Source organism: Apus apus, chromosome 5 (assembly GCF_020740795.1).
Source record: "Apus apus isolate bApuApu2 chromosome 5, bApuApu2.pri.cur, whole genome shotgun sequence".
Lineage (NCBI taxonomy): Eukaryota > Metazoa > Chordata > Aves > Apodiformes > Apodidae > Apus > Apus apus.
In genome coordinates, this window is record NC_067286.1 from 49,728,709 (window position 1) to 49,754,524 (window position 25,816).

The 25,816-nt window shown below is 42.4% G+C and overlaps 1 protein-coding gene across 3 annotated transcripts in view; it reads right to left on the reverse strand.

The window, feature by feature from the left end:
- Window positions 1–25,816, reverse strand: part of ITPK1 (inositol-tetrakisphosphate 1-kinase) — a 158,245-nt gene that overhangs the window by 19,084 nt on the left and 113,345 nt on the right. For all 3 annotated transcript variants that reach the window (XM_051620286.1, XM_051620287.1, XM_051620285.1), the window contains 2 exons: window positions 3,910–4,008; window positions 2,194–2,234 (listed from right to left, as the gene is read on the reverse strand). In XM_051620286.1, the coding sequence (XP_051476246.1) occupies window positions 2,194–2,234; window positions 3,910–4,008 (140 nt within the window). The remainder of the gene's footprint in view (window positions 1–2,193; window positions 2,235–3,909; window positions 4,009–25,816) is intronic.

Here is a 25,816-nt window from a genome sequence, read left to right on the forward strand (position 1 = left end):
GGAACACTTTATATCATAATTTCCAAATAGCATTCCTCATTATACATGCAGAGCTCTTTTGAAGGCAAAATAAAACATCTGGCACCAAGAATTCTTACTGACAGTGTCTTTAAGGAATTCAGTCTCAAAACCCACAGTGATTCCCTGGCTTTTCATTCCTGTCTACTCAACACTGAGAAAAAGAGTCACTTCTTCAGGTTATATGTCTCAGTGGTGTCTCATGGCAGCTTTACCAAAAGTCAGTTATGTTCTGACCCACTGGCAGCTGGGAAGGACAACCTTCAGGCATCATCTCTGTTCAAGTCTAACAAACAGTGCAGAGGTGGCTGATACCAGCTTCTAGTGTAAAGGCCATGCAGAAGTGTGGAACACTATAAGAAGACTAACTAACAGCACCTTGGCTTAACTAGCTTGTTTTCACAGCCTTGTGAAAAAATACAGTCTGCCAGCCTTGGTGGGCACCAAACCCAAACTCAAGGCTGCTCCATCAGCTGCCCCTGTGAGACAGTACTTGAACTTTCCAAAAAGTCACCTTAAGAAGAAAAGCAGGTTTTTGGTAAGGGTGTGTTCTAGTTCCAGTGTCAGTTGTGCAGTGGGAATACCACTACAGAAAATGAAGCAATTTACCAAAAGCCAAAGAAGGAGTCACTGATAAAAAGCAACAATTTCTTGCTTCCAGACCTACACTCCATCTTTTAGACAGTGCACTATAAGCAAAGTATTTATTCTATGCTTTCCTTGCCATCATTGACCATAAAATAGCAATTACATGACAGTTTCTCTCTGATCATAAAGACACTTTTGGATCACTCCTAAGAACTTAGCAACTCAAAAACTGACTACTACTACTATGTACAGTACCATGCAAGAGTTCAGGCTTTTTTCCAGGGGTCCTCCTAGGGTCTAGCAATAAGTTCCTATGATAAAGTGGAACCTACAACTGTATTATTTAGTCTAATTTTGCTCAGATAATGACATTCTGGCAGGAGGCTGCACTGTATGAAGGAACAGCAAGGAAAGATTTAGTAGCGAAATGATGTCTAAGCCTGAGTCAGCAAGTATTGAAAAGTTCATGCATTTCAGGCTTCAGCTGCAGAGGAACCTTCAATAGAAAAGTCAACAGGGAAGCTGGAGTCTTAAGTTAATTCACAACCCAGTCCCCAAGTGTTCTCAGGAATCATGGCAAAAATCTGTAGCAGCTGCTCCAGCAAACTAATAGGACTGTATGTCATGCTTGTAAAATGATCCAGGCTAAGGCCTGCATGAAAAATGTAGCTGCATTTTTAAAAGGAAGTGCTGGTCACTCAGGATTTCAGCAGTAGGTATTCTGCTTGTCTACATTTACATTTTACTTCAGGGCCTTCACCTCTCAGAGACACTGCAGCAACATACTGCACATTTCAGGAGCAGCTGCGAAACCTGGACCGACAACCACGTTGTTAACAAAGGAAGCCAAGAATTGCAAGAGCCAGCAGTGAGGTCTGGATTCTCAAAACTGAGCTGCAGTAACCAGGAAGGCAGGAAGCACAAATGGAAAAGAATTAAAACAGGACTCAGCTCGCCTAAATTTGGAGGAAGCTATGCTCATAGGGAATGCACTCCTTCCAGGAATACACAGCCATTTTAACTGCAACTGCCTTACTGGAAGGAGGGAAAGCAGATAGTTCAATCAGTCCTCTTCTTCCCACAGCTCCAGCCGTGTTACTGTAACTGAACATGTCTAGAAATAATCTCTATTTGCAGTTTCCTTCCCCTCAAGGAGAGGAACCAGCTGGCCTTCACTCCTGCTTCATCTGTGGCACAAAACCATTTATCACCTGCATCACATGCGTGCTGGAAGAGAAACGTGGTGGGGTGAAAACCCCAGTTAGTGTAACCTCCCACCAAAGGAGACACTGAAGGAGGTTCCTTGCAGACAGAGCAGAATGGAGGCAACAAACTGCTAGAAGCTACTATATGACAAAAGGTAGAAACTCCTAAAAAGAACTTCCATGTCAAGAGGTTAAAGTAATATTTAACTTCAGATAAATCTGGAAAAATAATAGTGTTATTAAACACAAGGGAGAGGTGGGGGAAGAGAAGTCATTTGGGCATAGCCCTCATTCTGCCCCCTACAGGACCGGAAAGCACCAGCCAAACCACCGTGGGGGGACTGAAAGTAGCGGGATAACACTGCAGAGGTTTTTAACTCACCTCGTGAGAGTTGGTTCCATGGGCCACTCTGGTTTTACAGACTGGGTAAACAAAAAAGAAAAAACAATGGATCACTGAAACAGGACAAACAAAGCCCTTAAAAACTCATTCCCACCCACACTTTCAAACTCTGGAGTTCACCAGACCAAGGCAATGACTGTACCAGGTACCAGTGACAGTCTCTGCTAGAAGAGTGCCTTCAATCACTGCAAAGCCTGGCTTGCTCCAAGCCCTATCTCAACTTTTCCCTGTAACTAAGGTGCAAGCAGAGGTCATTACTGGGACAGGACAGAGGTGCAAAGCATCAGCTAAGAAGTTTGTACTAGTACTGGTATTGACATCCTGCCTACTCAGGGGGCATCTTCACAAGTTGGTAATTTTTCTTTAGGCTGGAACTACTTTACAGGTACCACAAAACACTACTGTCCTGAAAACAAGGGAACTGGGACACACTGGAAACCAACTTTCTCTCCTACCTCCCTGGTTTTGGGGAGGAGAAACTAAATGGACTGAACCAAACTAAGATACAACATATTTCTCACAGGCAACCTTAGACAAAAAAAGTAGAAAGAGCCCAGCAGCTCCTCATTCTCCTTCATATTCCTTATCTGCTCTGTATATCCTGGTTCCCACCTCCACCATAAAACCAGAAAGAAACAACATGCTCCTGCTGTTATGAAACCAGAGAGGAGCTGAAGACCCTGGGACCCACACAATGACTAGAGCTGATGTTATTTATATGTTAAGCAGAGGAGACGAAAACTTGCAAGTTGTGAGGGGGTGGACAGGACAAGACTTAGACCATGTTATGTTGATTTTCTATGGTTTTTTTTTTTATATTTCATCATCATTTAGAGGGGCTGATTCAAGCCTTCTGAATAGATGGGCTGTGCTGCTGACTAATGAGCACAAGCCAGCCGTACCAAGAGGGCAGTGTGCATGGGTGAGGAAGGGGAGTCAAAGCCATTCAGTGGGCTTGAAATTACTGCTTCACAATCTAGCTCCAGGAGAGCTGCCTCATTTGGAAGAGCCATGACAGGGAAGGAAAACCACGCTTTTTCCACATGACTTTACCTCTGAACTTCACAAATGTGGCAAGCACCAAGGGAACAAACACTGATTAACCAATTCTGCTCACTTTAGATTGCAAGGAATCAAATAAAGGAATGAAAAAAAGCACAAGCCCCTCAGTAAAACTTGTTACAAAGCACAAACAGTTCATAGTAGCTGTTTGAGGCTGTAGACCCTTAGAGCCTGATATCTATGGTAATATTTACACTCTTTCTTCTACCCTCTAAGATTGTATTTGTCACCTGTATCAGGGGAAGGTATGGATGGGTGAAAAAAGGAAGCAGTCATCAAGGAAAGGATTTTCTCAAGAAAAATAATGAATGCAGCTGGCAGGAGAAACCTGTGCACAAGTTCAGCGCAAGAGGCTAAATTTGTTACAACGATTAGCATTTCCCAGGAATGCATGTTTATTGGGGTGAGATGTTTAAAGTAAGGATCATCAATAACAGGCAAAGTAAAAGCTGATGGGGGAGGGGGGATTATTCCACATTCCAAGCAGACTGCTTCAGAGCATTTGTTTCAGGAAGGTTTTAACATCCCTGGCACTTTGGCAATGAAACCCATGCTCCTACAGTGTAGGGGACAGGGGGCATGTGCAGTATTAAGAACCTACTAAAAGCACCAAGGAAAAGCCCATGTACATACTGAATGGGAATGCCAGTCCATTCTTCTCTATAAGCTGCAAAGTATCTTCTCCACAGGCACTTGTCAGCTCCATAAAGGGTGGTGAACAGATCCTCTCATCTGCAAGACCAAAAAAAAGAATCAAATGAAGATGAGGGGTTTAGACACTCAGCTGCATCATTACTAGCTCTCACCACAGACAGCTTTACTGTAACAGTGGATATTAAAGCATTGATTTGGGTTTCTGAATATGCTTCAGAAGATGAAAAGCCCATTTTTCAGATAATCTAAATGGAAATATAAACTCTATATTTTCACAGTTAGGCAGCCAAAATTATCAACTGCTTGGGAATATGTAGTTGCTTAACCAGTGACTTAACCAGTGAGGTGAAAAGCAACTGGAATCTTAGCCCGTGACATTCTACCTTCAAGTGTAATTTTCTAAAGCAGTTTACAAGCACCTGAATGGTCAGCAAGTATGGCTGGACTGGGCAGTCTCAAAGCCTTCATTACTGTAAGGCCTTTCAGGCAGCCAATGTCACTGTGGATTTACTTCGGCTGAGGTGCCAACCATACAGTACATCCAACTCTCCACTGGGAGAGCAGTGATCATTTGGTCTGGCAAAGCCAGTCAGAGAATCATAGAGACACTGAGACACTTTGGCAAGACTGCTCAGTGGACTTGGGTTAAAGAGAAAAAACACAGGAAACCAAGGTAAAATGTAACAGAGTAGGTCTGTTAAAAGGTGTTTCTGCTGATGTTGTCCTTGTTCACTTGTGGCTGCAGGAAGGCTGGACCCAGCCCTCTTAAGAGATTCATTAGGTTGAATTGCTCTAGGATTCACAACCTGTTCACTGCAGGAGAACTTGGGAATGCGGCAGGAAAGGGGGAAAGCACTGTAGGACACACAGTACTTGAGAATAAACCTCAGGCTGCAATTTCAAATCCAAAGAGAACCTTGGCTTCAGCCATGGCTCTGCGACAGGTCAGCAGGCCCCAAGACTTTCAGACAAAAGCTGTGAGCACATTGAGAGGGTCAAAACAAGAACATCACCCAAAGAAGATTGACTATCCAAATTAACTCCTCAGTGAGCATGGTCTCAAAAGTACTGCCTCCGTGGAGTTTTAGCTATGGTCAGGTTAACTTTGGAGACATAAATTAGTTACAACTCGGGTTGCCTGCAAAATACTGAACCACAGTTCAGAATGGGTGCTCCAAACTCACTTCTAAGACTTATTTCTAGAGAAACAGCATGACACCTTCCTCCAAGAAGCAACTGGTGACCAGCACAAATGATGGGAGCATCTGTATCTAGCAAACTCAAGACAGAGCTTTGTATCAACCAGCAACTTGTCTTGAAAATAAGCAACACGTGACTGTTGTTACCATCCACAATTTTCCTGGCAAGCAGAGAACCGCAACAGGTGGAAGCTGTGCTGTGCAGATGGTGCAGAAGCTGAAAAGCACGTGTAAACTAAAACTCCAGCAAAACTAACTATATACTGTGAAAGAGCCATGCATCCAGAAACCACTTTGTAACTATTGTTCAGATTAATAATTTTCACTTCATTATAAATATAAGTTTATGCATGTTCCCTCACAGAGAGGAGAAAACGGAATCACTGAAAATAACAGAGGTTATATTGGTATACCTATCTCAATACATGCTTCAACTGAGAATATCTGAGAACTTCGGCCACTAGCAATACTGTTGCTACAAGTTTTCTGAGAAAAGACTATTTTCATATATTCTAAAAGGAGCAGAAAGATTGATGCTTTGAGGTCAACCTCTACAAAGCTAAACAAAACATTCCAGACTTCAAAGCTTTCAGTTTGCTCCTATGAAAACAAAAAACAGCATCCAAAAGTGACAGGTACTGTAATATTTACAAGTCTTTGCCAGAACTAAAGTTCCATAGTTGGATGAATTAAAGGAATCAGATTTAGTTTACAGATGCTTGGGAACAACTTTGGCTTGGCATGCCTCCTACCCATATGCTTAAGGCTCACAAATAACTTTGCCTTCAGAGTGCAGATGCAGAGGGAAGTTTGGTTCCATCTCACTTCCATCCATTTCTCTTCCATGCAAACAGCACCGGGAGAAAGGAAGATTGAACATTCCTGCTGAATACATGACGCTTGCATGGGGAGATGAAGGAAGAGGCAAACAGCAATTATATTTTTACTGTGTATTTAGAAAAGACCGCTTGGATCAACAATAATTAGAAGAAGCCTCTTAGCATCCCAAAGTGCTCCTGCTGATACCGCACAGCACTGGCATTGTCTCCACCAAGAATGCAATTCTAGCCCACTGAAGCCCCTAAAACAGACCATTAATTCACAGCCAGACCTGAGGACAAACAAAGCGTTGCTGAACACAATATTTCAGTATGGCCTACAGCTAGAAAGCTCCTGCTCTGAGTATAACTGCACACACTGCAATTCTGAAGGTAGCTGCAGGTTTTTAAAAAAGTCCTCCAGCTGCCAGTGGTGATCCTCTCCTCCTTCCCAGGGTGACACACACCTCCTGAAGCTTTCTCTCATCACCAAGCTCCTGCTATCAGAGGGACAGCAGTCTCAGCACACCTTCCCTGCACTGAGGTCCAGGATAGACCTAATTAAATAGTTGAGGACACTCAACTCAGTACTCAGTCTCAGTACTGCTTTACACCAGCATGAAACTACACCACACAATCCACAAAGTGCAAATGAACAGCCAGTGGTACTTTGAACACTCCCCCTCTCCTCCTGCCAAGGTAAGCTGCTTTAGCAGGATCTTACTGATTTGTGGTCAGGCCCTGGACTCTTGGTCACCGTCACTGATTCTTTGCAAACCAATAGTGACTGGTCACCATGGGAAGCCATTGCCAAAAAGGACAACAATACATCTCCAAACAAATATACGTAACAGTCTAGAGGTGAGAGTGGACTACATGAGTCTGGCCTCACTGCTGACCCTTCCTATTGACACTACAGCTTAATCATCCAGTCTAAAACCAAGGAATATTCTCATTTGCATCAGAGCACCCTGGTGAGGATGAAGCACTTCTATAAAAGCAGTCTGAGCTCTATCAACGTATGAGGTCACACTTATGGCATGCCAGAGCTCCCATGGAGCTGCATTAGCTGTCCACCCATAGCAGAAGTGACTATGTGTGTCAGGACACAGATCTGATACAACCCAGAAACTATGGAAGGAGACAACCCTGTTGCTCTTCTGCCATCAGTACTCAGCTCTGAGCTGTGTGTTCAGATAGTGCTGACTAGAAGATACTTCTTCTAAAACAGAAAGTTTGCAAAATTCTCTGCCTCACCTTTCATCCTTTGCTACACACAAGTGCCCTTAGCTTCCAAGAGATTATTACAAATGTGATTTCTATGCTTTCCACTTTTGATCTGAAACGAAAACGCAGGCACTTCCTCCCTCCCTGTGGGTGCGTGCATTGAATCACACCATGAACAGTTAACTGCAACTATTAACCCTGTCTTCCTGCAGCCTTTACTGAACCAAAGATACCAACAGGAAAAATCTCTCCGTAAGTCAAAAGACTGCTGTGATATAAGAGGCTGTACATTTCTGTAGGGCACACCTGGAGAGTGCTATTTCTTTCTTTTCCAAGTGCCTGGTAGTCTTACAGAGACCTGCCTCTGAAACACAGCCAGGACTCCAGGTGGACCATGTCAAGTCCAGAGCTGTCAACTTAAAAGCAGCGAGGAAAGACTCTTAGGATCAGGATAGGGTTCATCTCTCAGATGATACTTCAGACAAGTATCAAAAGTATCTGTAGCATTTCTGTTGTTAGAAACAACATATCATAATTAAATTTAAAAGTCAAGATGCTGTCACTGTGTTCCACCCACGTCTTTGTCCTAATTTTTATTGTATGCTTTGGCACAAACTTTGTGGTGTCTCCTTTCTATATTTTCCTTAAATTACTCCCCCTTTTCTTCAAGATACCTGATCTCAAGGAGCTCTCTCTCTCCTCTTTCATACTTTCTGCATTTTTTTTCACCCCCATCCCCATTTCTTCTCTACACTGGTCTTTTTTTCAACTGTTACTTCAGTTCTTTCACTGCTACTGACACTCTATTATCCGTCCATCACCTCTCAACAGAGATCACGACTGGGCTCTTGCTCACTGCAAGCACAGGGGAAGCAGGGGGCCTCTGAAGACAGCAGAGAAGCTGGCACTAACAGGTTGCAAGGCAGCCATCACCTTCCTCTGTACAGCATTGGGGTGGTCAACTCTGGCATGCCTGGGGTGAGATTTTTCCCATTCCGTTCCCAAGGGACAACAGTGTTATTATGAAGGTGGAAAATATGACTGATAAAGGACAGATTACAGGATGAGTAATGGGACTAACCAACAACAGATAGGAGAAAGAGTGTTGGTGCCACAGTGGGAATTATTCCCCATGAGGTTAAACAGTAATCACAGAAGAAGATGGAGAAGATGCAGACAAAAATACTGGCTGGGGAAAAAAGTTTTCTGGCAGTGAGAATCACAGAAATTTTTATTCTTGGGACTTGCTTTAGTGAGAGATGTTGAGCAGTGGTCCTCTGCCCAGGGCCCATGTACCACTGGAGACCTGCAGACAGACTGCCAAACAGTTACAGGATATCCAAACCCCCAAAAGGAAGAAGGCACAAGAAATTCAACACTGAACACACACTCCCATACAGCAGGTAGCCAAAACAGAGGAAAAATAAATATATGGCTGTCCCCAGATGGAAATCCCTGTGACAGGGCTGTACAGGACAGGTCTTGGATGGTTTTCAGTGGAGACAGGTGGTCCTTGCATTGTACTGACACAGAGGGCAGCTCTGGGTCACTGTGGGGAAAAATAAACCATAAGGACAGATGAACGATAAAATAGTTTCCTATTCAGATTTCTTTGGTCCTTAATATTTTGGAGAGGTAAGACAACAAATAATAAATCACAGGCCAAATGCTCTGCATTCATAGATCAACAAACAGCATTTCTTTTGTCTTCAGAAAAGGAGTTTAAAAACAGAGTTCACAGTCAGAGATTTTCTGTGATGACAGCTCAAAATTTGTGGCTAGGAAAAACAACTCTGGGGAGCCCAACGCCTATTACACTTCAGATTTACGGTCTCAACATGTCTCCCTACCTAGTAATTCACCAACCTTCAACTACCTAATCTAGGGATAGGAAGCAGAGCAGACAGGCTGAAGAACAAGTATTTATTCCCAGCACCACCAACCTTTGCCAAGAGATCATGACTAAATCACCAAGTATGCCCTATTTGTACATTCCCATTTGCAAAGTGGGGAGAGGCTTGGCCTTGGCCAGGTGGGGATTTCTGGAGCTGGATTCAGGAAGGTTTGAGGAAAAATACTTTTTGATGTTACTGTCGTCATTACAAGAGCTGAACAAACTACCTCCATAGTTTGAAGCTTCAGTTTGAGCATCAGCAACCAAAATCCAGAGATTGTTAGTGGAAAAACATAACAAAAAAGTGTGTCAAGAATATACTGTCTCCTGACCAGGCTCAGTATTGTCTTGTGAGCAGCATCTTCTTCCCTGTTTACACACAGAAGGTACCACGGTACCATGGATTTCTGGAACAGGTGGAGTGAGGACATAGTTTGTCAAAGGAGCACAAGAGGAGACCAAGAGTCCCCTGGTGTGCAACAGACTTGTTCCAAAGCACTTGAGTGTGTGATCCCCTAATTCCACTTAGCAATTACAAATGGAGCACAGCTTGTGCTTGGGCTGCTTTCTGGAAAGGCTTCCAGGATTATTTCTGAAGAAACGGTATGCATGACCTCCATATCCCACAATGCTCTCTGCAGAGAAATTACAAAGCTGCTCCTGAAAAGTGCTGTCTCTGCTGTAAACATCCACTAAGATAAGGAGAAAACATCTATGTCAAAATCAGGACTGGCTCAGGTCAGTCATTATCCAGCACTCACGGAGCAAATGTTAAGCCTTAAGTTCTATGAAAGATTTAAAGCAGGATCGTATCAAACTCTAACATTCCTACTTGGAGAAATCTCATTTTTTAAATAGAATAGTTGGCTCCATGACTTGAAAACACTTAAGCCCCTTGAAAAATAATTGTATTTTCAGTAAACTGCTTCCACCAGCTTGCACTGCTGCACTCTGCTCCTGGGGGGATAGAGAGGATGCACAGTCAGGGCAACGTCTTTTTCTCCTAATACAATAATGGGAGGAAATCTGAACTTCCAGCTCACCCCTGCCTCCTAAATTCATTTTCAACGAAAAAAAACCAATCAGCCACACAAAGAAACTGGCAGGTTCCTTTTTAAGCATGCAGCTGAACCTTATTTTGAAGATATCTTAATTTAAATCACTACATGATTGGGGCTTTTTCTGCCCTTCAGAATCCCTTTAATCACTGTAAACTCATAGCTTTGGACTGTCACTTCTTCTAGGGTCAAAAGTTGGTACGTCAAGGAGTCAGCCAAGCTTAAGACAACCCACAACTTCACAGCAGCCCAGTCTCTTATCATCTGGAAGAATCCTTTCCTCACTCCTTCCTCTGGGAGACAATTTTTCAGTTAATGCTTCATAAACCCCACACCTTCATTCATAAAACCCACAGCTTTACAGAGTTTTCCATCAGGGTTATTCTGGCTTTTGTGAACTGCATTAAAATAGTTTCAATGTGTTTTCCCTTCCCCTCAGACATGCGTGTGCATGAGGAATATTGGCAGAACAGACTGAATTCAGACATATGTCGATCTGTACTCATCATCGAAAAATCAAACCATAGCTGAACACCCATGTGTCTGCGTCTTACTTTTAAAGTCTGTGGGGGGGAAATTCCAGTTCTCGTGATAAAACGGCTGTATTTGGGGACCCCTTGGCAGTACATTCCAAAGACACAAGAGGGCAGAGCAGACTCAGCTTTGAGGGCACGATTTTAACCTTACCCTAGTTTTGACATAGAAGGAATTGAGCACTGAATAGCTATATTAAATGGAACATCTGCAGAGGACCAGTCTTCAACTCCAATAAAGTAGTGATTTTGAAGCATCTGGGCAGCAAGTGAGGAAATATCACAATTGAATATAAATTTAAAAATATTTTTACATTCTCAAGAAGTCACCATGTCCATGCAGTTTAGGAGTGCTAATTATGGATTTTGAACATGATTAATTCATCTTAGATTTGAGAGAAATTATAAAAGATAAAGAAAAAATAAAGGCAAAAGCCAAAGTAAAGCCAACCTGACAGAGTTTTTTCCTCCACGTGAACTCCTCTTCAGAGACAATAATTTCACCAAGCTAGTCTATACAGATTCCTCTCTTACCTTTTAGATCTAGACTTTCATCTTATGTTCACTTTGCTCAGTGAGCAGAATGCTCCTTTCTGATTCCTAAGAAAGGAATGTGCTTCATCTCTTGGGTGCTCTGGTTCAAAAAAAGCAGGTTTTGCAAACAAGCATTCAGCTTACTCATGGTGATGGAGTACCTGGCAATAGACAGGTACAGCTACAGACATGCCTTCAGTTCAAATAGACCTGTGGTGAAACACGTTCATTGACACAGTCTGACAAAATGAGCTCACAGCACTGTTACAAGTTAAGAGGTGAAAGATTACCTCATTCAGGAAACAGAATATAGGCTGGGAGATGTGTGGTCATCATCAAACAGACTCATTTTTCAACAGGTAAGGGCAGTTACCCACCATCTTGCACAGGATAGCAAGCTTTGCAGTTGAATTTGAAATAACAAGCTCAACTACAATTATCAAAACACATGACTTTGGGTGTTTGAAAAATGCAGCACTTTGGCTAAGTTTACACACTTACTGTCCACAGAAACTAAAGACTACTCCCTGCAGTTTGACAGGATTACCCAAGAGTCTGGACTATCCACCAAATGCAGCCCATCCTCCTCTATGGCTTTTCAGTAGTGCCACATGCAAAGGCTCCTAAAGGGGCATTCTGGCACACCTGACCACAAGAAAAGGAAGCAAATGGACCAACTTTCCAGGAGAAGGAAATAAATCTTCTGGTGCTTCTTAGACTGTGTATAAAGAAGAATCTTAGGAAAAATTCTCTGATAAGTAATGACAAAGCATGGAGAACAGAGAGTCTGACAGAGGGCTAAGGAGCATGATTGAGGGACTGGAACACCTGTCTTATGAGGAAAGGTGGAGAGACCTGGGGCTTTTTAGTCTAGAGAAGACTAAGAGGGGATCTTATTAATGTCTATAAATATCTGAAGGGTGGGTGTCAAGAAGGAGGGGCCAATCTCTTTTCAGTCATGCCCTGTGATAGGACAAGGGGCAATGTATGCAAACTAGAGCACAGGAAGTTCCACCTTAACATGACAAAGAACTTCTTTGCTGTGAGAGTGACAGAGCATTGGAACAGGCTCCCCAGAGAGGCTGTGGAGTCTCCTTCTCTGGAGACTATCAAGACCCATCTGGATGCATTTCTGAGTGACGTGCCCTAGGTGGTCCTGCTCTGGCAGGGTGGTTGGACTAGATCATCTCCAGAGGTCACTTCCAACCCCTACCATTCTGTGACTCTGTGAAAATCTGCTTTACTTGCTTTGATTGAAACGACAACATTTATTCCTTAAAGCACTGAAGCTGTACCAAAACTTGGGGAATCATTTTACAGGCTGGAGTGTTTCCAATGTTACAGGAAGAATGAAAGCCATTTTGTTCAAGGAAAAAAAGAAATGGGATTGTTTGGCAAGCTCGAAGAAGACTTTATCTGCATTTTCACCCCAATTAGGTTCCACTCAGAACCCTGGCATTGAAATTATTGATATCTGTGAAACCCCAAAAGCATTTCCAGAAGAGAGACAATGCAAAATCTGCAAAAGCAAAGATCAGGTTCAGTGTGAATACCTGAAACCCTATTAAAAGTAATTCAACTGTCTCTAAACAGCAGTTTGTACCTGCTGTTTCATATGCTTCATATGTCAGATGCAGGAATGACAGTTAGCACTGCCATTCTGAAACGACATAAGTCTCCCATTTTAGTACTCTTACCAATATGGATTACCCTAGTACACAGAGTGATAAATGAAGCTCAGAACCAAGAGCCAGTGTAAAAATACAACTCCATCCTATAAAATAAAAAAGGTATCCAGTGGTCCAAATGCAGCTTATTTCCTGCTTACTCTCCCAAATACTGAGCTAAGAAACAACTTAGACTAGTAAAGGAAAGTGTGACCACCAGGACCCTCATGTACTTGAACATTTAATGTAGCACCAAGGTTCCTCATTACCAACTAATATACATGAGAAATTCATGACAGAGCACCAGTTTGCTCCATGAAGCAGGATGCAGATCATATCCAGGAACTTAAGGTGAGCCTGAGGCTCAATGCTGAACTCCTTACTGATTTTATTTGAATGTAACCCTATTGACTTAAGTGAGTTACTTCCTCTCGGTTAAAGAATCAGTCTCCATGTCTTACACTGAGTACACTGTCTAATAAAATAGAAAAGCACCAGTGAGTGTATTTATGGTAGGGGGCATGATGACTGACGTTACACAGGCAGCTTTTTCTTGTGCATGACAGAGTTCATTTCAGAAGAGTAGAGTCCACTGAAGCTCTTTATAGCTCTAATCCAGGAGGGTTGATGGCCCTTAACCAGATCAGTTTAATGAGCTTTTGGAAGCTAAACCCTGGGAGAGACTACACAAATGCACGTCCCACGCTTTCAGTAAATACCACTTCCAATCTATACATGCTGGGTCAGAGACAAAGCAGCAGCCCACAAGGAGTGTGAAATAGTGACAAAACTTCCTCTGAGGTAGGGAGGCATAGTGGGGATGTGCTGGGAGGGGCTCTGACAGTATCAGCTGATGCCCAGATCAAGGCTCCATTGTACAGCAAGACTCCTGCAGCAGCTGAGCCCCAGAACAAGGCAGGGAGGAACAGGGCATTCAGCTCCTTTTCCAGGCCATGCCACTGATGACAGAAGAAACATGAATAACTACCTGTCTTTTAATACTTTACCAACTCACATGTATATGAAGCACAAGAGATTACATGCAGCTCTATAAACCACAGCAAGATCTTGGGATAACACTGACTAACAGGAGAGGAAGATCGCTGCTGCTGCACCACTGAGCAGGGCTGTCAGCAAGGCCTGTGGCTGAGCATCTCCAGCCATCTCTGTTGTGGGTTCACCTTTGTGCTGAGAGCTCAAAAGAGACCTGGTAACCACTGGTTTCATTTGAGCTTTATTATGTAAAGCAGGTTCCCATATACAACTATACAACAGCAATGCATTTCTTACTGCATCAGGGATGAAAAATAAGAACACGGTATTTCAATAACAACAGTCAAAAGAACTGTTTAGTCTGAAACAAGTATGTTTAAACAAGGATAGAGAAATGTAAGTGGTCCTAAGTGTACATGTAACGTGGGAAACAAGAAGGTAATGCCTTGCCCTAACACCATCTTTGCAGAAGTTAGCAAACTTCTCTAACACATGGGGGATTTTTACCTTCTACACTGCTTATCATTGAGAGCTTGCACTTCGTGGTGTGAAAGAAGCACTACCAAATGAACAGAGGTTTTTATTAAGACACATCTTGTGTATTCAAAGGACCATCTTAAAGACTTGTAGGCAATCTTAAAACATTTAGGAAAAATTTAACTGTGAAACACTCATTCTGGCCTTGAAGGATTCTGCTCTGCACTTGTTCATAATGGTTTAACCAGTGTATGGAGCACCAACCAAGACTGCTGCCCACTACAGGGACTGGTGCCATTTGATGATTTTTTTTCAAAGTGGGGTGGATAGAGCTCACCCCTAAACCAATGAGAAGAAATAACTTCTGAGACAAACAAGCTAGGTGTATTTTAAACACCAGAAAGAAACAAGCAAAGACTTATCTACGTTAGAAAGCTTTGCTGGTGTATGCATTTCTGTTACAATTATGTACAATTATGTTACAAAAGAATGCACACGCACCACTTTATTTATATTGGATTATCATAGAATCCTAGGGGTTGGAAGAGACCTCGAAAGACCATCTAGTCCAAGTTTATTTTCTTCTATTAAAAAGTCTTCAGACAGCCCTGTACTTTTTTTTTTTTTTTTTTTTTTTTCTAAACAACTGCAAAACACTCTGGGTAGATACTGAAGGAAACAGCATTCCCACACCGGATTCCAGGCGGTCAAAACACTGTGCAACACCTGTGAGAAGCTACCGGGAGGCAGGCTGCAAGGAGGAAATCCTGTGCACTAGGATTCTAGCTGGCAGCATGAAGAAAAGGTAGTGGCTGCTGAATTGGAAGGGGCATGTATCCACGCTTGTTATTTCTATGGATATCATCTGCTAAGATGCCAGCCCTCCAGCAGTATCCACAACAAAGCAGTTTCTATTTCTGTTTTCTTTTGGGCTGTGAGACTAGGTCTTTGGCCCTATCTTTGGTGCAGTTGATGCATGAGTCTCTGGTTTGATGCTAGGCCTGTCAAACAACTCTCAGTAGCCAGAAGCCTCTCATTCCCTGAAAACCTCAATGCTGCAAAGCAGCAAGTCCAGCATTGCATCTCCTCTAGGTCAGGAAGGCAATAAAAAGGCAGAGGGAGGAAGGACAGCTCCACCAGAGCTGCATTCCTGACTGAGGTGCCAGCACACATGGCAGCACCAGGTGCTAGGTGCCCTGTGACAGCAGCTTCCTGAGTGTGGCTGTGAGGTCCCAAAAGATAAACACAACAGAAAGGGGTCTTCATCTCACCTAATTCCAGCCAACTTGTCTATGCAAGCTCTCTGTGCAACAGGATAGTTAGTGGAAACAGGCACATCTGAACAGTGATTTACCTTATTATACTTTCAACAGTTTAAGACTGATCACTTCTGGAAACATCTTTATCTGCCCACTGATTGCAGAGAAACACAGACTCCTAGTACCAAAAAACCATGCAACTATTAGCTGTAGCATAAGGTGCAATGAACTGCCCTTTGCTGTCAGGCAAACACCTTCACAAGAACTGCTACTGCAAAGTAATCCTCCTGTTTTTTCTGAAATGGACATTCCTGTCTTGCAGGGAACAATGCTGACCTGCATAGTCTGAATACACTAAAGAAATGCATATAATTTTTTTGCTCCAGTTACTATACCGACTCCTAATTTGTGAAACTGCTACCATTGCCTGTTGAAGAAGGACAACAGCAATGGAGGAGGAGATGTCCACATGCAGCAAAGCCCTGAAGGAGAGCTCAGGAGTGACAGAGAGCTTGCAGCTGATTTCCTCAGCTTATAGATGTCAACACTGGCCAAGACAACTAGTCTCCTGAATCATATTCTTCACTTTGGCAAAGATCATCTCCCAGATAAACTCACCAGTATAATTTCACTTTTTGAAAAGGGAATGCAAATATTATTGTGGTCCACCTCCCTGTAGGTGTGTCTGTGGTTTCTTCTTGGGCTCCTCAGCACAGGCTTGCTGTTGTTTATTGAATTTTTTGCTTGTAACAACATTTAAGAGTCCTGGATTACACCTCCTGCCCTAGCCTAACTGATTAGTCTGGACTCACACAGTGAGGAAAATCTTTTTTCTCTTTGTCTCTTTGCACTGCATTGGGCTGGAGAAGTTGTACCAGCCTCTTCAAGTAGTTGCCATCTGCTGACATAAGGACCAAATGTACTGAGGTATCGTTGTGGTTTTTTTTCCCCATCAGTTTATCCATTTCTGACTTGACATAAGAGCTCTGTGATACCTAAAAATCAATTAGTCAGAATTTAAGGTGCATAGGAGACGCTTTCCCTAAAAAATTAAAACACTATAAAAATCACTATGTTTTCCACATATAATAGCTATTTCTTCATTTATCTCTTCTTTGTCTTCTACCTTTTATGAATGCAACAAAACATTTACTGTCTAGACCCTCTAATTTTGGGGGTCCTTTAGCTAAAAAACTGCCCCTAGGTCTTCTCACACATTGCTGGTTGTTTCTTTTGTCCACCCCAGAGTCCCACCTGCTCTTCTAACTGATGACTCCACACTGTCACCTCCCGACCTTCCCCTTCCCATCTATACTGCTATCTTGCCAAATGCTTTCCCAAGGATAAACCCCTTCCAAGACATTTCTAAAACTAGGTCCTTACTCAAGCCCCCTTTACCAAAACTCAAGCTTATAGAATCACTTTTTTTCCTCTCCTTGGGTTGCTGGATCCTTTTTACATCTCTACTCATTAACTTCTCTAACAAAATGAAAGCTGTAAAGAAATGTCTTACATTTACTAGTCTTCTCAATGAAATATACATGAAAAAGACAAGTAACACCTCAAGAGGAAGAAGTCTCAAATATCATGAAGGAATTAAAGAAAGCTAAGCTACAGCATAGCTGTAGAGTGGATCATTAAGACAATGGGTACTGAGTGCAGGAGCTGTGCAGGAAGCCCTTCCAACTCCAGGTCCACTGTCCACAGTTTCCCAGATAATACTGCACCTACACCAAGCAATACAGGGGATGCAGACTCCTAGAAGGCCAGACTGTATGATATCCATCCCACAGCTACTCAACAGAAAGGGTGCTGGGAGGCCTATGAGTTTGTAATGAAGGAACAAGGGTTTCCTCTTTCACAACAGCCAGTGACAGGATGCACGATAGTGATTGAGATCCTCTGGAAGATGTCTTGAGCCACACACACACACACATCCATTTAGAAAACACCACCATACACTGTGGCTCAGAGTATGATCAGTGAAGAGGAAAGTTCCCCTTCTATTCAGTGTCAATTCTCAGTTTTCACCAGATCTTTTCCCAATGGAAAAGGAACATTCTGTGTTTTCCAAAAATGCACTTGCTTGAGAAGTAAATAGCTGCAAAGACTTAGGGTACTTCATTTGCACCTGCTGACTATCTTCCAACCCATTTTTTGGTGGGCTACAATGCTGCAAAGGTAGTAGAAATCCTGTGCTCCACAGGATATGTCCTGCACAGAAGAATTTAGAAGTTACTAACAGGATAAGTAAAATCACAGGCTAAACTCTATTCTTATTTATGGTGTAATCAAACAAGCATTAGAGACTACCCAGTCAGAAAAATTCTGGGTTCATACCATACCAGCTGTAGGATCTGAACTCTGCTGTGTAGGTGGATTAGAAGGTTATGGAAAGAGCTAAATTCTTGGCTAATTTTCAAGGAGAGAAACATTGCTAATCTAAGCAAGCTAGACAGCTCTCAGCATGACCCATCATGGTTTGTATAAAACTTCTTTGATTTAGTAGACATGCTATTTCCTTTTCGTCTGATCTATTTAATGACCTTTTTCCAGTCTTTGGGAATCTGGGTACTCATTTTCTTTTTGACAGACTGAATATTCTGTAAGAAAGTCAGGGCCACAGAAGACATTCAGACACAGCATTTCCAAAATGATGAATGTATCCATAGGTCTGGGAAAATCAAATATTTCAAGAGCAATTAGTAGATTTCTAAGACATGTGGTCATGTCTTTCAGTCAAAACTTTACTAATCTGCTTCCTAGTAGATGAAAAGAATAAGCTTGTTTTTGCAACAATTAAAAAACCCCACAGAATAAATACTAAGATTAAACTTATCAACTAGCTAAAATGCAGACAAAAGAATGCTCATAGAGAATCCAGGTTTCTTTCAGGGATGTTAATTCCATTTAAACAACCTTTTTTAAGTACACAAAGTTTCACACATATCAAAGATTCTTACACCACCCCTGAACTGTCTTATGGGGGTTCCATTTTACTGCCAGGGAAACTGAAGCAGACCATCAGTGAAGAGACCAAGCAGGGTCCAGCTCAGGATGTATCAGGAATTCTTCCAAGCTCTCATGGAATACTCCTCATTTGCAGATCTTTCCCTTTTTACAAAAGCAGCACTCATCACCACTCCATTTTACAGACAGAGAAAACGAGGCAAAACGCCAGAAGGACTCCCCAGTAGACAGCATGCATCAGAGGTGGCAAACCTCATCTTTTGTGCCTGACTCTGTCTGAACCAAGAACTGAACCAGTTCCTGGGTCTGTCCCAAGCCACCAGCCACTTGTAATGCAACAGCTGAACAACATTTGTTGAGGTATTTAAAAGCAGAGAAAGGAAACAAATACTGAAGTTTAAAAGTGCAGTGGAAAAGTTTATAAAAATATGACCAGCACTCAGACTATGAGCATTTTAGTTTATTCCAAGAATGCAGAGCTTGTTCCTAAATAACATTAGGATTTGCAAAGATACGTAACACAGACACATAGCTGAAGCTTTATATGTTATTTCCTTATGTGCCAGGAAGCTCAAATCCTTGTCCGTTTGTTTGGTTTTAACTTTATGTTCTTGCCTTGCTGTGATTACTAAAGGCTACATTTTTGGCCTTTGTGCCCACAGATGATTTCATGTGATTGTAACTGTGGCACCAGCACCCTGCTCATATCCAAACCTGCTCAGTTCTCTCAAACACAAGGATCCTCACATCAGCACTCAAAGCACTTCAGAAATAAGCAGGACACATGCTGAGCAAACACATCCGTTCTCTGGGGCAGGGAGGCTGCTCTTCCCGACTTGAACTCGTATTTGGATAAGATGAGATTATGCAAACAAAGGACTTCTGAGACCACAGATTTGCCCTGAAAAGAACGTTTTAGCTTTCCTTGCTCTTCCTCAAGGCCAGCACTGGCGCCACTCACTAGCAGAAACCCTGGCGCCACATATTAAGCAGCAAAGCAGAGCACATGCAGCTTCTCTGGGTAATTTCTTCATGTTATCAGAGAAAAGGGCAACAACATTAGGCCACTATGAACAGGGCGCTGTAAAATTCAACGCTGTGCTAAAGATCAGGAGCAATGTAACTTCAGCCTAATGGGGAACAGCCTTCAAAACTTGACCTCAGCAACACCTCTCCAAGAAGCAATGTGGAGGAGGATGCCACTGCTTCTCAGTGTTGTGAATTCAGCTCAGCAAGAAGGTTAATAATTTGTTTCCAAATTTGTTTCTGATAATTTGTTTCCCAAAATGTTGCAGGAATCAGAGGTGACACAGGACCTGAAAACAGGCAGGACTGTACCACAGCTCACTCTGACAAGGAGCTTGTCCTTGGGAAACCCTTAGTTTTAGCAGAACAAGAGGAGGAAATGCCCTCAGCCCTCATTGCAACATCTCCACAGGAAAAAGAATTAATTGTACTCTTAAACTGAGAAAGTAAAAAATCCCACTGTGTTCAGAACTAGAGAATCCCAGTAGATGCCAACAATTTCAAGTTTTCAGGCATGTAACATTAACACTTCAACCTTCTCCATCAAGTGTTTAACACTAGTCTCTTTAGGTTCTTTAGGAATTGTCTGCACAGTGTATAGCAAAGTACAAAGGTAGGAAACCATCAGGGGAAGCAGGGAACATGTGAAGTTTCTTGTGGGGAAAAAAAATCAAATTAAAATGATTATAGGTTGGGTAATGCTACAAAGGACACAGCTGCCATCCTGACGGCTATCACAGCTTTTGAAGGTGCAAGGGAGCCACAACAAAGATGACAGGTACCAACAAAGAGCATGCAGCAGTAACTCTACCTTGCTCGTGGAAAAGTCTGCCGCTACTGCTATGTGATTTTGCAGCCCACTTTCATACCATCACACAGTTCAGGCTTCCAGATAGTAACAGGCAGTTACGAACAGGAGACCAAATCTAACAGGACTCATGTCCTGCTGCTCCTTCTGAATGAGAGATCAAGGACACGATCTTGATTCAGAGCACTTAGTACAGAGTCATTACTGGACTTCTGGGACTGGGCCAACTAAATGTACCCTGTACAATTAAACTCTTTCCATTTCCTTCTGTTAGCCCTGTGTGGAGCACAAGCACACAGGCTTTAGACCTCAGCAGACTCACAGAAGGTTTAAGTAGTAGCTCCAAGAGTGATGGATAAGGAAACTGCAAAACCAGAAAGGCCCCTTCATAAAAAGCCCCCGTCATTCAACGGCATTTTTCTGGTGTGAGGCTAGGGATGCAAGCAAACACCCACCCACAGCTCAGGAGAGGACAGGACACCTGTGACATTCACACTTACTTCAACCATAAGCTATCCATGACAGCACAACAATTCATGTGTGGATGTACTACTGGAACAACTAGTGGGAAACAAATGCAACCAACTCGCTGGAGCAGCTGGGTGCTTGATCCTCCCGTGGTGCTAGGACTGAATCCTGCTGCAGAGGAAAGCACAGGAAGGCTGCTTCCTAGATGGATGCAACCTCATGGACACAAAAGGCAAACAAACTGACATCCTAAGGGGGGATGGCTAAACAAAGCTGAAGACATGTTTTAGCCAGGGCCCAATTAGGGCATGCTCAGGACACACAGATGATGTTGCAGCATCTTTTGAAACTGTAACTCTTCCACACTATGTGCTTTATTCAGCTCGTATTGTTCACCCACGAGGCTGAGCTAGATGCTTATTTGAATTAGCATTTAAATCTGCAGGATGACTCCTGCTCTGTATACCATGAAACACTAATTATGTTCAGTTTGACCACGGTTACTTGTCTGTTATCAAAATGCATACCCCATCCTCGGTGCCTGTTTCGTAAGTCTGCCCAAGTAGGAGAATACTCTATAAATACACCCCTGTCAGCTAGCCAATAGGCTCATGTTATTTTCCGTACTATCAATGTACTCTTATAGCTCTTCCCCTATAAATACTTCTAAAGTCTATCTCAGACAAGAAGAAATTCATCTTCTCTATGAAAAGCAAATAGAATAAACAAATATGTAGCACAGTGAAAAATGAAGCACTGAAAACACCTCTGCCAACTGGGCAATTATTGTTTCTTCACTTGCAAGAGTCGGAGAGTTCGGTATGAATGAAGTTACCACCTTTTCCTCTCCCCTTTGTTTATTCTACTAAGCAGGAAAACCCAGAGAAGTCTCAGAGCCTACATTTAATAATGCATCTTTCTAAGCACCAACTTAAGATTTTTAAAGGGTTTTCATTTATTGTAGGTTATGATCACTCCCACACAGACCTGTACTTGTTTTACTTTAGCTTCCCTCAAAAAATACCTAAGGATTTCAATTTCATTTTATTTTTAACCTTTGCATCCTGTTTCAAAAGTGCTTATATTCTGCTGCATAAGTCTAGTCATTATGTTCTACCTTACATAAAGCTGCCAAAATCCAGGGTTAAACTGCAGTCAGCCAAATTTCAGACCACTTCTTTAGAAGAACACAGACCAGGAGTCATTCAAAAGCTGCTCCTCAGCACAAGGTGGGGACCTTACAAGCAGCATCTCACCTCAGCAGACTCCAGCATCAAAATCATTAAAATAACCTTACATGCATTTCATTCCAGACACTCAGAGAAGACTAGAACGATGGCAGCTGGTGATTTGAGGATGGAAAATAAAGTGTCTGGCCACTGCAGTGGAGCATTTTAATAACACAGTGTGAACTTCTGTCAGAAAACCTTTTATTTGCCTGCAAAGACTTATGCTGAGTTTTTAGCTGAGAGTCTTTAACAATTGCACAGGCAACCAGGTGCTCTTGTATTTATTGCACAAGACTTAGAAAAAAAGAATTACACTTCTCTAAGCTTGCTTTGTGACTTCATACTACTTAGGTTGTGTTTCAATCTACTAGGTTAGTCCTTGTAAGGCTAGAACAGCCACCTTCTGAAAGACAATGAGCAGCCAAAAAAGCACAGCACGCCCAGCTCAGAATTTGGAAGTGCTGGTCACACCCTGACTTTCATTCCGAGTTGTGTCCGGACGTGAATTTTCAAAGACTAGCATGCAGGTAGGAAGGGAACAAGGTTCAAGTATGATGCATACAGGGAATCAGTTTGCTTAGCACTTCCCCACTGCCCAAACACACCACGTATACCTCCATCCCCCCCAAACCCACTTTCTCAATTTTAAATACAAAAAAAATGCCATATTATACATGTTCTGCTTATCAATTCCAACTAAGAGCATAGGCAATAACATAAAGCTGGAAATGAGCTTTAACTTTTGGTTAACTTTAAATCAAGAATCAGCTTTTATAGCCAGACTGTTAGGAGATTTTTATTTTTACTTGTATTTGCTTTGTAGTAGTAGCTGTCTGATTTGGAGCTCAGCTTGAAGAGCTCAGAAACCTGCTCAGATGTGGCTTTTGAATCCTGGAGAACTCCATAGAACACTGTCACTCTTCCCAGTCCCAGAGGAGATGTGCTCAGCTAACTAGAGTCATCCCTCATCCATTGCAGCATGAAAGGAACCACATCTGCCCAACTCCCTTTACAGAGGAGCTGTAAATTCAGAGGCTGCAATGATTCTTAGCTAACACATGCCCCAGCAACGAGAGCTACCTCATTACTGAGAAAAAGATACAGCCTAGAAGAAAAGTATGTTTCTCCCTCCTCACGCACCGCTCATCGCTCGATGCAGCCTTGACACAGAAAAACCAGCCCCTGCAAGGCGACACATGGCATGGCCAACACAGAGGACAAGTGCTGCTTCAGGCTTTCCTGCTACAGCCCAGCACAGTATTTCAGGATGCTCTAAGACTGAAAATCAAAGCTAACAGTTTTTACTGAGTCTCTGATCTTGGTAACATCAATTGAACTAGTAATTACACCAGAGGCGTTGGTTCTCAGGAGGGTCAGTCATAGAATGACAGTGTGAATTTGGTCAATGGGCATTTTCCCAGTATGGAAATCCCCCCAGTAAGCATCGTTGTTCTGCACCTTAAAGGTCAGCACTAGCAAAAGACACGTCAGGAAACCTTTGACAAGTGGCAGGCACATCCCAGTATTATCTTATCCAGCCATCGGCTAGAGATGTCTCAAATGGTAAATGCAATATCAAGATAACAAATCCTATATTAGGAACAGAAGTTCTCTGTTCAACTCAGTCTACCAAAGTTTAACTGCAACTCCAGAGGCACATATATTAAGTTTAATTTAAAAACAAATACACAGTCTGGCTTATTTGAACTACATTTGATGACATATCACCAGCCCATGGACTTTTCCGCCCTGACATCAAACTTTGACTTTAGCATATGTAACACTTCATTTTGTGCAAACAAGTCTTTCTACAGGATAAGGATCATTATATTACCATTAATTTTAATTACCATACTATCTCAACTATGGTATGTTGCCCAGCCCTGAAGATATGTTTTGTTTCAAACTACAAAGCAGTCTTTCTCTTCTGGACTGTTTTTAAAAGTCATGACATTTATTTAACCCTAATGACAATTATTATAATGAGGAGAAAGCTAAATCACACCACTGAAATGGTAAACACCAAGTTCCCAGCAGCGTTAATCTCCCTGATCCCTTCTTCCAAGAGGCTGCTCCCTGCAATCTGATCAAACTTGAAAGCCCACAAGTACTTTTGGAGATTAGCTAGTGAAGCAGAAAAGAAGAGCATGAGTCAGGGTGGACAGAGAGTCTAAGGAAAGTGTTTAATTGTGCAAATTTCTTCATGCTTGATCCCTAGGATTCTATTTATTGAACATGTTTTATATTGCATGAATGACAGTCTGTGGTGAATTTCCATAACCTCTCTACTGTCAACAGTTAAGAAAGCCCACCAGTGACAATGGCCTTAACTGAAGGAAGCAGAAGACAACAGTGGAAGAGAGGTAGCCAGGGGTGCCACCAAGTCTCTTACACCCCTTGCATCACCTAAAACACTTAAATTTTTATATGGCTTGAGGCAAATTGAATAGACAAGGGCTTTAGAGACAGGAACGGAACACTACAATTTGAGAGATCTTGACAGATGAGGATTGGGGGAAAAAAAACTCACCCATTTAGGTTTTGGCTACTTGTGGGGACATTGGGATCTGAACCTTAAATAATATCTCTTCTCATTGTTCTTGCTTGCCAGAAGTATTCTGCAATGGTGAGACAAATACCACCATCTGAATGACCAAAACCCAAAACACCAGGCATCAGACCCTGTGCATGATACAGCAGTACCAGTAAGTACAGATCTACTGCTCCAATGGAAGCACACATATGTGGTGCATTACCTCAGATCACAGTCCTAACCGAGATGACCTGAACAGAGGAATATGTGCCTAGGTCTGGAGGTACTATAATTCAGGTGTGAGTTAGACCTGCGGCCCCACTTTCCCTCCAGCTACTTCATACACTTCCTGTTGAGATGCAAATTAAAACTAACCCTACAATTTTATTAAACACTATCAGTCCATCAGTGTTTGTGCTACCATCCTCACAATCCTTCTGTAAACACACTCATCGACAAGAGTGACAGAAAATGTTTTATGTGCCTTGGAACTGCCCAGCCTTGGGCTACATCCCATGCAGACAGGTTACTGCAGCAATGGGACATGTTGGGATGGGGCACAGAGGATGCTGGGTTGGAAGACCTTCTGTGCATATGACCATATCATGCAGGGTGGATGTTGCTCCAGTGGCCAGTGCTCACAAGAGCCTACGGAAGCAATCCCACTGACACCAGCATGCTCCTCATTATAGAGGAAGCTTTCATTAAAACTGCACTTAATTCTTCTTTCCCAGCCTGGTGGGGAAAGTGGCTATAGCAAACAAATCAAGCTGATTGTAGTATGAACTTGTAATATTTTAAACTGGCAAATAATGAGGTCAGAAATTCTCCCCAGTGGGGGCACTTGCACAACTAAGAGTTAACAAAATGGGAAGCGAGAAATGTGCACACATTTCCAGAGAAAAACAATGTCTGGAAAGCTCCACACTCAGATTTACCAGGTAGGTAAGGTATCTGCATTCACATACTGGAAAAATCAGACTGGTTTTTTTTTGTTTGCTTGTTTCTTTTTCTGAAGAATAAGCACTCTGCAGTGGAATTCATGCTTGTAGATGTGTATAGCCTAGAATTAGGTGGCCTCAGGTTCTCTTACAAATAACCTTGTTTGATGCTTGCACCCACTGAACTAGAGCAGATGTTCTCTTATGTTTTTCTTCTGACTAGAATGAGAGATGCAGTATGAGAAGAGCTGT